General features: G+C 35.3%; 1 protein-coding gene across 3 annotated transcripts in view; it reads left to right on the plus strand.

Annotated features, from left to right (window-relative positions):
• The window catches only part of LOC106478319 (5'-AMP-activated protein kinase subunit gamma-1-like), a 186,144-nt gene that overhangs the window by 107,031 nt on the left and 66,952 nt on the right, over nucleotides 1-12,161 (plus strand). For 2 of the 3 annotated variants that reach the window (XM_022381918.1, XM_022381917.1), the window contains exon 2: nucleotides 2,389-2,946. In XM_022381918.1, the coding sequence (XP_022237626.1) occupies nucleotides 2,440-2,946 (507 nt within the window). In that variant the 5' untranslated portion in view covers nucleotides 2,389-2,439. Of the gene's footprint in view, nucleotides 1-2,388; nucleotides 2,947-12,161 lie in introns of those variants that run through there. The other variant, XM_022381919.1, reaches the window with a different exon arrangement.

Below are 12,161 nucleotides of genomic sequence, written 5' to 3' on the forward strand. Positions count from 1 at the left end.
GTTTTTTTTTTGTATGTGTGTGTGTGGTGGGGGGGGGACCAATTCTAGTTGGGGTATCGAAAGGCTTAGTTGTAAATTGATTTTTATATCGAAACTGAAATATCCTGGACTAATTGTTTGTTTTTGAATTTCGCGAAAAACTACACAAGGGTTATCTGCGCTAGCCTTCCCTAATTTAGCAGTGAAAGACTAGAGGGAAGGCAGTTAGTCATCACCACCCACCGCCAACTCCTGGGCTACACTTTTACCAACGAATAGTGGGATTGAGTGTAACATTATAACGCTTCCACTTCTGAAAGGGTGAGCAGATTGCGAGTCGAGCGACCTAACCACTAGGCCATGCCAGACTCTCTAAATATGGAAAGTTATGCTTCACAAATAGATTCAACACAAAATGCAGAAGTGTTGATGTCTTACGAAGAAAGTCTGAGCATGACTTAATGGTTAGCATGCCTAGACTGTGAATCCTTGGATTCATGCTTCGAGCCCTGTTACCACAAAAGCTTGTTCCGCATTTTGTGACCGTGGGTGTGCTCCAAATCAGCAAAGAGTATTTGTAAGAGTTGACTAGCTCGCATCTTCTTTATCGGGACCTGGGAGGGTCAGGTATGATATTCCATCTCTTCCTTCCCCCAACACTGGTGTTTTGTTGCACTATTTAAATGTTGAACGTCATATAAATGATGGTGTTGTTACCACTTAATGTCATGATTACAATACCCCTATCAGAGTCATGTCCATTTATGTTCAGTGTTCATCATTTGCACTGGTGTATACTTTGCTTCATTTGTTATGCTGGTCTAACCTGTCACAAACACTCCCATATAATCCAGTGCTGATTCATTTTGTAACATATCTTAGATGTATTTACATATATAACCCTTTCTCATACATAATATATATACTACATAAATGGTATATTAGGTAAGTCTAGCAGTAGGTGTTGACTAGCTGTCTTCCCCTAGTGTCAGTTAAAAAGTAGGGACGGCTATGCGCAGAAAGTCTTTTTGTGTAGTTTCGTGCGAAGATTATAAAACAGACAAAACAAAAGTTTATGGCGAAACTTTTTTCACGTTATTTACCGTATCTCGGTGCTCGTTTTAGATATTATAAGCTACTGTAATATTAATGTTCGCCCCCCCTCCCCAGTGGCACAGCGGCATGTCTGCGGACTTACAACGCTAGAAACCGGGTTTCGATACCCGTGGTGGGCAGAGCACAGATAGCCCTTGTGTAGCTTTGTGCATAATTAAAAACAAACAAACAATATTAATGTTTTTTTCTCAACACTTGCTGCACCCCATACAGCAAGGATTTCGAGGTTAGAGAGAGCAACAGTGGCCAGTGCTACTAATTAGATTATCAACGATTTTTGAAAAGTATTTGTATTTCATATTTTTGAGATATTCACTTTTCACCCGTGAGAAAGAAAGCAAGGACGATGAATTTTTTTAAATATTTGTGTTGTTTGACCCATTGTTTTGAGTAATCTCTTTTTTTTTCTCTGAAATTGTATTAAGCACTTCAAATTTATTATCTTAAAAAAAACAACATCGGCAGAGAAATTACTTGAATACATATATTTCTTTCATTATAATTGCGTTTTTCGTAGGCTTATGGCATTACTCCAAAACTACACAATTTTTAACACCATATACGAGCACATTTAATAGTTTCATATCTTTATGAACAGGCCAAACAGGCATGAAGTAAAACTTAGTTTAACGTTCTTATATCCTTCTTCGTAACCCTGAGAAGAACCTTTAAAAACCGAAAAACTATTAAATATTCAATAGATACCAACATGGATCTGCGGTTTAAATGCTTGTTAAATGCCAATTCACAAAGCTGAGCTTATTTTGGTTTTAATTACTTAGTTCTAATTTGAAATCTAAATTGTCTTTGTATGCCTAATAAAGTATCTTCATTTAATACCCGTGATGGACACAACGAAGAGAGCCCATTGCGTAGCTTTGTGCTAAATAACAAACACATAAACAATTGTTCTATTTTAATTAGAGTTCGAATTACGTTCGCATTCAAAAGTGATGTAGAGTAATAACGTGTAGATTCCATCACGATTTTGCCCCTTTTGGAACTTCATCAAAAACCTATTGGCTCTTTTCACTCAATTATGTATCCGATTTATTATAAATAATAAAAATGATAGCAGGTAATTGTTTTATTGACTTGAATACATGAGTGTGGGGAACTTTGTACACAATTAACTTTGAAGAATAATTAATTTGTTTTACTTAATGATAAAACTTTATTTACATCATTAAGTCGGAATTGTTGTTTATTCTTAGTAAATCTGATAAATAAATTCTTTAACATTTGTTGAATTATCTTTCCACTAATTACTTCGTGTCTTCTCTGCATCCGTAGGCTACCCCAACATTGGTCTTGCCCATAATTGTCACAGAAGACTTTGACAAGATGGACACTCCTGAAGAATCATCATCTAGTAAAACCAAAAGCCACGACCGCACTCGATCTCTTTCTGGAGGAACATCCAAGATGGCCACCCTCCGAGAGGCTCTAACCCACAATCGAATGAGGCGACCCTCTGGTGACGATGTTCTGTCAGCAATTACTCCGGCACGGAAAGCCGCCATATTTGAAACGTTCCGTCCTCGCTCTAAATCAGATAGCAAACGTCAAAGACCAACGATTATATCAACAATAAAAAACTCTGTGCAACAAACATTTTCTTCCTCCTCCTCAACAGGGAGCAGTAGTTCAACAAAATCGCCAACACAGACTGCATCCCAATTACAATCTTCATGTGGTCCTGCTAACACGGCAAATCAGTTAGATCCTTTCTCACAAGGGGATTTTCGACGACCAAGATCTGGATCCGATAGTAAGGGTGGACCCGTGTCCAAAGTAATGGAAATGTTTCGGCACAGATCCCACTCCATTTCCACTGACATCACTTCTAAGGTCAGTCTTGAATTTTAGTATCATCATGCTGGTTGTTACATTAAATGTTATGTTTCTGAGGTAATGTCATTCAGTTTTACTCAATCAGAATAACTCGTTATCAGTAACTAAAATTGTTATTCTTGTAATGCAGATATGCTTATAAAACTTGAAACTCTTTGTTTAGTCGTATAAATAATCGTATAAAACTGACATCACAAGCTAGTTTATTCTATTCTTCAAGAAGACTATTTTGGTCAAACAATTACCCTTTATTCCTTAGTATTTCATTCTTCGAAAACACCTCTGTTTGTCTTGTTGGTACTTAATTATATTTTATATTTCATTCTTCGAAAACACCTCTGTTTGTCTTGTTGGTACTTAATTATATTTTATATTTCATTCTTCGAAAACACCTCTGTTTGTCTTGTTGGTACTTAATTATATTTTATATTTCATTCTTCGAAAACACCTCTGTTTGTCTTGTTGGTACTTAATTATATTTTATATTTCATTCTTCGAAAACACCTCTGTTTGTCTTGTTGGTACTTAATTATATTTTATATTTCATTCTTCGAAAACACCTCTGTTTGTCTTGTTGGTACTTAATTATATTTTATATTTCATTCTTAGATTATTGTATTTGGATTTATCATCTACTTGTTTTAGATCTTTTTATACTGCAAAAGTTAAATATTTAGAAAGTTGTACATAGCTTGCGGTATCTGTTGTCTGAAGAAAAGTGGATTGTTTTCTTATTTAGTATTATTTACTATTGTATAGTAAAGGTTTCAGTACTGGCGGCATCTATTAGCGCAACATGAACTATTTAAGCGTATTTTTCTCAATCTGTCAAGAAATCTAAAAAAACATGAAAGTCAAAATAAAGAATAAACACTATAAAAGAGCCGGGAAAAAATCTTGCTAAAAACGTAAAAGAAATATACAATAATTTTCAAAGCTTATGTAATAAAGCATACCAAAGACATAAACTGTGACGTGAGGTCCTTTTATCGACGACCTTACCCAATTTGTATTTCAAATTTATCACAAATTTTTAGCTGACATTGTTACGGTTGTGTTGATTTAAGTTTTATGGAGAATATATACATAGAACGCGGGCTCATATATTTGAAGTAAAGTGACATAGGAATAAATTTGAAAACAATTAAATAAGATGTGAGCGTAAACTTAGTGTTATGATAAAACTTTGCTCAATGATCTCTATCTTTCAAAACTTCTAACTTCGCCCTGAGAAGAAACATTTTATTTGGATAATTAAATAGAGTTCGTACTCGACGTTGGTCATAATATGGGCAGCTGGTATCACTGCGGAAAACTGGCTATATTGATGTCATTAAGAAAATCGTTAGTTACTTGCAGTGACAAGAAATGTCGTCCCTTTGGTCTTCCGAAACAATAAGCATAGCTTTGTGCTTAACTATAAACAAACAAACACCCGACGGGTTATTTTATACTGATTTGTAGGCTTTAATTTTTTTTTATTCACATCGCCATCTGGTGTTGAAAATATAATACATAATTAAATTATTGCGATATTGGTAAATCCATTGCTCCTTTCTATATGAGGAAATTACCAACGATATCAGTTTGGTAAATTTGCATTTATTAAAGTGTAGACATTTTTTTTTCTAAGTTCTAGTTCACTTTTACCCAAAGTTTTTGTTTTCAGTAGCTCTTTTTGAAAATAAATAATTGTAACAGTTTCGCAAGAAATTACTGATTTTTGGCGAGCAAAGGAACAATTGAGCTTTGCAATTTTCTTTGCTATTTTAATATGTAAGTTATAAAGTATAAAAAGTGTGTTTGTCGTCGAAAGTTTCAAAATTCAACAAACGCTAGACTGAATGTTCTGTTCATTGAACGAATTAAGCATTAAAACTTAGACGCACAGGTTTAGAATGATATGTAGGGTACTAAAATTTTAACATAGTGTTAAAATATAGAGAATACGAGAGTACCAGGAGCTCCTTCTCAACCATTATGCAAGTTTTCCGTATAAAACGCTGCTTATAAATATATATATACATATATATTAGGGTGCATCGAATTTACTTAGTCGAAAATTTTATCTTGTAATTGCTAATCGGCAGGATGTGCAATAGTTGCCTTTTATTACAATAATTAATGTTATGCAGTATGAAACTCCTCCAATTAAATCGTATAGTGCCGCAAGCGAACCGAAGTTTGAACAAAAGTTATCATCTCTCCAATAAACGAAATAGGTAATCAACAACTTGTTTGGATTATTTTGCTAATACTGCACTTTCTACATCGAAATCCTAAAAAAATAATCAGATGAGGCCACAGTTTCCAACGGTAGTGAGAGAAGCTGACAGCCCTTACCTCAACTGTTTTGGAAGATACGGGCATTATTCAAGAAAATGGCAATGCTAAAAATTGTCGATAAAAATAAGATACGACGCAAACGAGAAAAATACCGAGAAAAATTTTGATGAATCAAATTGTATTAAATCTGTCTACTTTGATGCTAGAAAAGATATAACTAAATTGTCATTAAAAATGGGCAAAAGCACTATAAACGTATAGTCATGGAACAGCACATAACTTTGGTCAGTGAACCTGAATCAATTTTCATGGATCACATTTCTCCTTCTTCCGGAATATCAGAAGGTATAAAACGTTCTATCATTCAGTAGTTTGAAGATAAAATTTCATCTGATCATTTAGTCGCTGTAGGTTGTGACGGTACATACGTCTGTACTGGAAAAAAGCTGGAGTTATGCGGCTTCTTGAATTGCACTTAGGAAGACCTTTTCATTGGTTAATTTGTTTGTTACATGCGAGTGAGTTATCCGTGTCATCTAATTACACATCTTGACGGAGTAACTCTAGGACCGTCCGCTTTTTCTGGTCCTCTTGGAAAGAAACTGAAGATTTGTGAAACATTGCCTTCAGTAAACTTTGTTTCAGTCAAAATTACAGAGCCATTACCGATAATTGACCATTCTGAGGATCTTAGAACAGATCACAAATATTTGTATGACATGTGCAATGTAGTAGTGTCAGGTCATAGTTTAAGAGAACTTACTTTACGTAACCCTGGAACAATGAACTATTCTTGCTGGTTAACAACAGAAAACAGGATTTTACCTCTTTATGTCGCAACTGCTAACCCATCCAAGAAGCTTAGTTTGTTAGTGAGATTGAAGTGTATGCAACAGTTTGGTTTAATACCAAGAAATATTCCTCATGCAGCCATGGCTCACCGTACATTTTTCTACTTGTAAGAAAATCACGTTTTCTTACTGAATCAGAGAAACGTGGGGGATAGAGTAATCCGGAAAAACTCATATTATGTCCACCCGGAAAATTCGCTGCTTGGAGATGATTCTTAGGCTGTCAGACAACTTGCTCTTCATAGAATATTAGCTGCTTGATCTAACTCAAATTCTAGCACAATGAGACAGTTTGTGGTTCCAAATATTATTATGGAAGCTCAACATTACACTGATCTAATAATGTGGACTGAGAGTAGAGCCACCACTTACAAAAATTATAAGCAATGAACAGTTGGTGTCTTTTATTAATCAAGATGACACGCCAATTTTCAAGTTCAGCATGCCGTGTCTCACACAAACAGTTGAAAGGCATGTTAAAATAGAATCAGAAATTTTCAGTAGCTGTTTGTGGCTATCGCAGAAGAAACGGATTCATTAAATCAAAACTTCAATCTCGCAAAATCATGAACAAATTTAATACTAAAAAACTATACATAATCCAGTAATTATATTACCCAGTGGAAGGGTGGGCATGGGTAGAACTCGACATGCGACTACCTCCTCATGGTGAGTTCTGGGTAATTTATGATATAAAAAAGTTGTGGTACTTTGATTTCTCATATACTTTGATTATGTATATTTTAAGGAAACTACCCCCCTCGCGGCAATACAATATATTATTTTAGAAGCCTGAAACTTACCCATATAATTACTATTATTAAAAAGCGCCAATCGCATACCCTGGCGATAATGATATAAGAAATTTATATTTTTTTATACACCCTAATATATTAGAATCGTCTACAATTCAGTTGTGAAAACATCTTTATTGAATGTGTTGAAAGATTAATGCTTTTTTCGTGTAAATTTTGATATTTAGACTGAATTTCGAAAAAATATCCTTTGCAATATATATATGAAAGTAAGAAATACTGCGTCATTATGAATTGCAAAAACTAAACAAACAAAAATAGGGAATACCTTTAGGATATATATACACACGTTTCTACTTACTTGTTTATGGAGCGCCGATGAATATGATTATGTCAAAGGACATTATTAAAGTTGTCATAGTATTTTGAGTGTGGTCCCAGAGGCCATGTTTTAATTATCGATTATTTAAAAAACAACAAAAAAAAACGTATTATGGTTTTATTCAAGTTTATTGGTACTAAAATCCAGAGTAATACAGCAATAGATAACAGAACTTAGACTTAGTTATCTAAAATCCAGCTATTTTGTTGGTCAACAGTTTTCCAAGAGACCTATGGCCCGGCATGGCCAGGTGGTTAGGGCGCTCAACTCGCAATCTGCGGGTCGCGGGTTCGAATCCACGTCACACCAAACATGCTCGCCCTTTCAGCCGTGGGGGCGTTATAATGTGACGGTCAATCCCACTATTCGTTGGTAAAAGAGTAGCCCAAGAGTTGGCGGTGGGTGGTGATGGCCTTCCCTCTAGTCTTACACTGCTAAATTAGGGACGGCTAGCGCAGATAGCCCTCGTGTAGCTTTGCGCGAAATTCAAAACAAATAAACAAACAAACCAAGAGACCTGTGTATCTATATGCTTGTAGTAGAGACGAATTAACAATTGGTGTACTTACTAAGGATTTCCCGAGTTTGAAAATTGAAGTCCCCCCCCATAGGACAGCCATAATTTTACGGATTTACATCACTTAAATTTGGGGTTCAATTCCTGCAATGGACAGAGTACAGATATCTCATTGTGTAGCTTTCCTCTAAAACATCAACATGAAAATTTAGATTTCGTATGATTATCGTGTATTTGCTAATTCTGTACTGTGATTGAGTAATGTGTGAAAATATGTGCATATATACACGACCTTTTTACTTACATATGCGTATAGCTCGAAATTTCCAAATTTGCCTTAATTTAGCGTTGGGGGGGGGGGCGCACGCACACACACACTAACTGCCATATTTCAATATCCATCTTTTATTTACAGCTGAAGAGGAAAATACTACGTTAAAGAGTACAAAAAACATTGAGTAGAAATGTTTTATTTACTGTACCATACCATAGCAACTCTTCGCATATGTTTCTCAATATTAAAATCACGTGGAGACACTCGGGAAAATGTCACATTACTTAACCAATGAAATGGCTGGAATTTGAGTAATCAAGTCTGAAGACGGTGAGTAGATTATACACACAATAATCACGTCAAACCGTTTCTAAGAGTAAAGAAATGTCGATTGTGATAGTTTCGACATCCGACCACACAGATGCTCCACCAGTTAATAATACTTTAGAATACTCCACGAATTGTCTCTTAAATAATCTGTTTTAAATTCATGATATCTTTGTATTTTTTCCTGTAAACTTTCTCGTATGTGGTGTTGATTGCCCAATTACATATTTTTTTTCAAAAGTTACAAAAACAAGCAGTCTCTGACTGAATGGCAGTAGAAATAGTAGGATACTCATTTAGTCTTTTATTTTCTGAAAGTGTATTATTTTATGAGGAATCCAGAGGAGTACACCGATCTATGTTAATTAATTGGATAGTACCGAAAGAAGTTGCGATAGGTTTTTCTCAGTAGAGTTTGGTGATTTTTTTTAAACCTAATTCGTGGCATTGTTGTAGTACATTATCTATGGAACAGCCCCCCCCCCCCAGTGGCACAGCGGTATGTCTGCGGACTTATAACGCTAGAATCCGGGTTTCGATACCCATGGTGGGCAGAGCACAGATAGTCCATTGTGTAGCTTTGTGCTTAATTACAAACAAACAATCTATGGAACAGTTACCATCCCTTAACTTTCTGAGGAACTGCTGAGACAACGAAGTAGAATCTCTGAGTGTTTTTCTTGTCGACGTCGGATTTAAATAGGGGGCGCGTATCTCGTCATAGTAGTCGATACATGTATATGAGTGTTGATGCCGCGATAGGATACTTATCTATGTAGACACAAGACGTTTTACCAACGGTTTGTTACAAAGTTTAACAGTCTTCTCTCTAATTTATTATCTATATTACTGACATTGTCTTATTTAAGTACTTCACACTTCATACAGTATTTTTTCAAATTCTCAGGTTTGATCAACTAAATGGCAGCTGGCAAGAGAAGTAAAATAAAAAAGAAGTTAATATCTGTCTATCTATTATGTTGTTAATTTATGTTATTTTGCAAACGAAATGTTTTTGATAAAAGAGATGAGGACAACGTATAGTATTCATCACTCATCTTCCTTTATTGAATCATTGATTTTCAACCAAGTATTAGAAATTCTGTACAAAAGGCTTATAATGTTTACTGAAAGCTCGTCAAATTTCGTGAAGATACATAAATCTCATCGTATCGTATCAGACGATCTATCGATACAATCGTATCACGGCTTCACGATACGATACTCGTATCGTATCGCTGTATCACCACACCTTTAGATTCAAAGCTAATCTGCAAATGTAAAGTATCAAAATGTCCGATGTATTACAAGTATAACAGATGTTGATGCGATCACGATGGCACACCAGTTGCTCAAAAAGTTAACTGTAAGAGAAGATGCTGTAATTGCTCAAAGAGAAGTGTCTGCTTGTGGAAGCGATAAACTTACTGTTGTATCCGACGACTTGCCCTCAAATGGGGATGAGAGCTGAAGGATGGGAACGATTCAAGATCGGTAATGAATGGGGAATAAGAAGACTTGTTCAGATCGAAGTGCAAGAATATTACGTGGATAAAAGTAGAAGATGAGTACAAAATAATGGCGAAGTAGCGTGAGTATAGTGTGTGTGGGGTACACATTTGTAGGATCGAAAAACCTTAACGATTACTTTGAGCAACGAAAACAGCAGGACAAAGTGATTCATGGGTCATCTCCTACACAGACATGCACCTCACGCTTAGGGATTCCGGATCTGATGTGATACACCATCACCACCACTGCCACCTATTTTCTGCCACTGAGTCAGAGATTGCTTGTTAATACATATGCTGTTTGGGAAATTCTCACGTTAAGAAAATAACATATAAACAACTTATAACATACGGCTGGGCGTGGCGTAGTGGTTTGTGTGCAAATCGATGAGTTTTGGAGGTTGAGGCGTAACGCTGCTCCTCCGCTCTTTCAGCGCGTTATAAAAGTGACAGTCAATCACGCTATTCGGTTCACAAAACCGGACAAAGACCTGTGGTAGCAGTTGCTGATGGATGGCTAGCTTCTCTTTGGTTAGTAGGTAGTTCAAAATTAGTGTCAGCTGTACCTGAACCTTAATGGCCTTTGACCTGGTAATTAAACCCACATTCGCTTAAAATTGAGGTGCCTTCATATTGAAAAATTCCAAATTCAGTTTTATATAATTGTGATATCTTGATTTGTTGTTACCGTGGTTGTAAATAGTAAAACAAACTTGTTTTAAACAATAAAATCATGTACATCAGCACAACACAAGTTACAAGATCTCCTAAAAGACCGAAACAAGAACACATGTACGAGATTATTGTTCGTTTTCGGTAAACACTCGCCCTCTAAAACACGAATGCTTGAAAATGTTTGATTAGGAAACATTTTGTTGTTATTTAAACATAAATTACTAATGAAGCATGGGCACCCACAGAAATCTTTCAAGGGGGGGGTCAAAACATGTATCTAGGGGATCAGCTTTTACATAGTAAGTCAACAGACTAAAAGAATGTGAGTTATGCGTGCTTAAATGCGAACACAAATTTACAGTTTAAAAAAAATACTAAGAATATTTAGTTTAACTACGATGTCAAGTTTATATCATAATACGTGCAATATTTTGTGAAATGTAAGGGGGCAAATTCCTCTTCCTGCGGGTGCCCAAATATTGACAAAATAGTGAGTTATGTACAGTAATGTATCAAATATATTCATATGTACTCCCATGCGCTCGACGTAATTAAGAAGAGGTTATTTTATCGAGTGTAAGGTTAAAAAGAACTGTACTTATATGTCATCTCTAAATATGCAAAAAAGTAAACCCTTGAAGAGAATTGGAGTCTTAGGCCATACTGTAATTTTGTGTGTATGTGTTTATGTGTTGTGTGTGACATCTAGGAGCGGATTGCAGATTAAAATAAAATACAGGAAAATTATTTTAAAACTGCTCTCCATTGAGGTTGGATGCTGCCTGAAACAACTGAGCGGAATGGTGCGTTTAATGATGTTTATCGTATATGTGCTAGTACTATTCATACAATTCACAGAGTAAACAAATACATTGTTTAGTACACGTCTTAGTAAAGTATATACCTGTTAGTATAAAATCCCGGGAAAACATTTTCAGTTAAAACTGCGCAGAAAAATGAAATGTTATCGTGAACAAAAGTACGTTTGCATTATGAAAGATACTTAAATAGCACCTTTGAGCCTTTTCACTGTATTCTAGGTCAGGAATTAGAAAATATAGTGCAGACGTTCCGACACAAATTTTCAACTGTTTCGACTGTATAAAGGATAAAAGATATTTGGTAGTAATAAACGTTTATTTTTCTTTGTTTTAAGGACAAGTAGGTATTATATATGTTAAAATACCAAAAGAATAATTATTCACCACTTAAAACTTTTTAAACACTGACTATAAGGTTAGTAATGGTAAGTCTAATTTAATACATAAACGTAACGTAAGGCTTAGCTGAAACACTACTTGGTAAATTTTATTTTGCTTTTGGTTACAACTCAATGTCATAAAACTTCTGAATTAAACTGTTTTGCTGTTATATCACCGAAGTTATAAAAAATAAAGAATAAAAAAAAACATTTCTAACAAATGAACACGAATATTGAGTATTCAACATAAATACCATAGTTGGCCTAAGAACAATCAGGTGATAGTTTTGTTGCTAAGCGACCCGGTGGTCCAGTCCGCCCTTGGTGCAATATCTTCATGCATGGGCACCCGGAAAATGAGAGACATATTTTTTCTTTATTCATTCAAGTCAACCTTCAGGCAAAATTATTATAATCCAAAAAAAAAAAAAAA

This window comes from Limulus polyphemus, unplaced genomic scaffold (assembly GCF_000517525.1).
Source record: "Limulus polyphemus unplaced genomic scaffold, Limulus_polyphemus-2.1.2 Scaffold199, whole genome shotgun sequence".
In the NCBI taxonomy this organism is placed as follows: domain Eukaryota; kingdom Metazoa; phylum Arthropoda; class Merostomata; order Xiphosura; family Limulidae; genus Limulus; species Limulus polyphemus.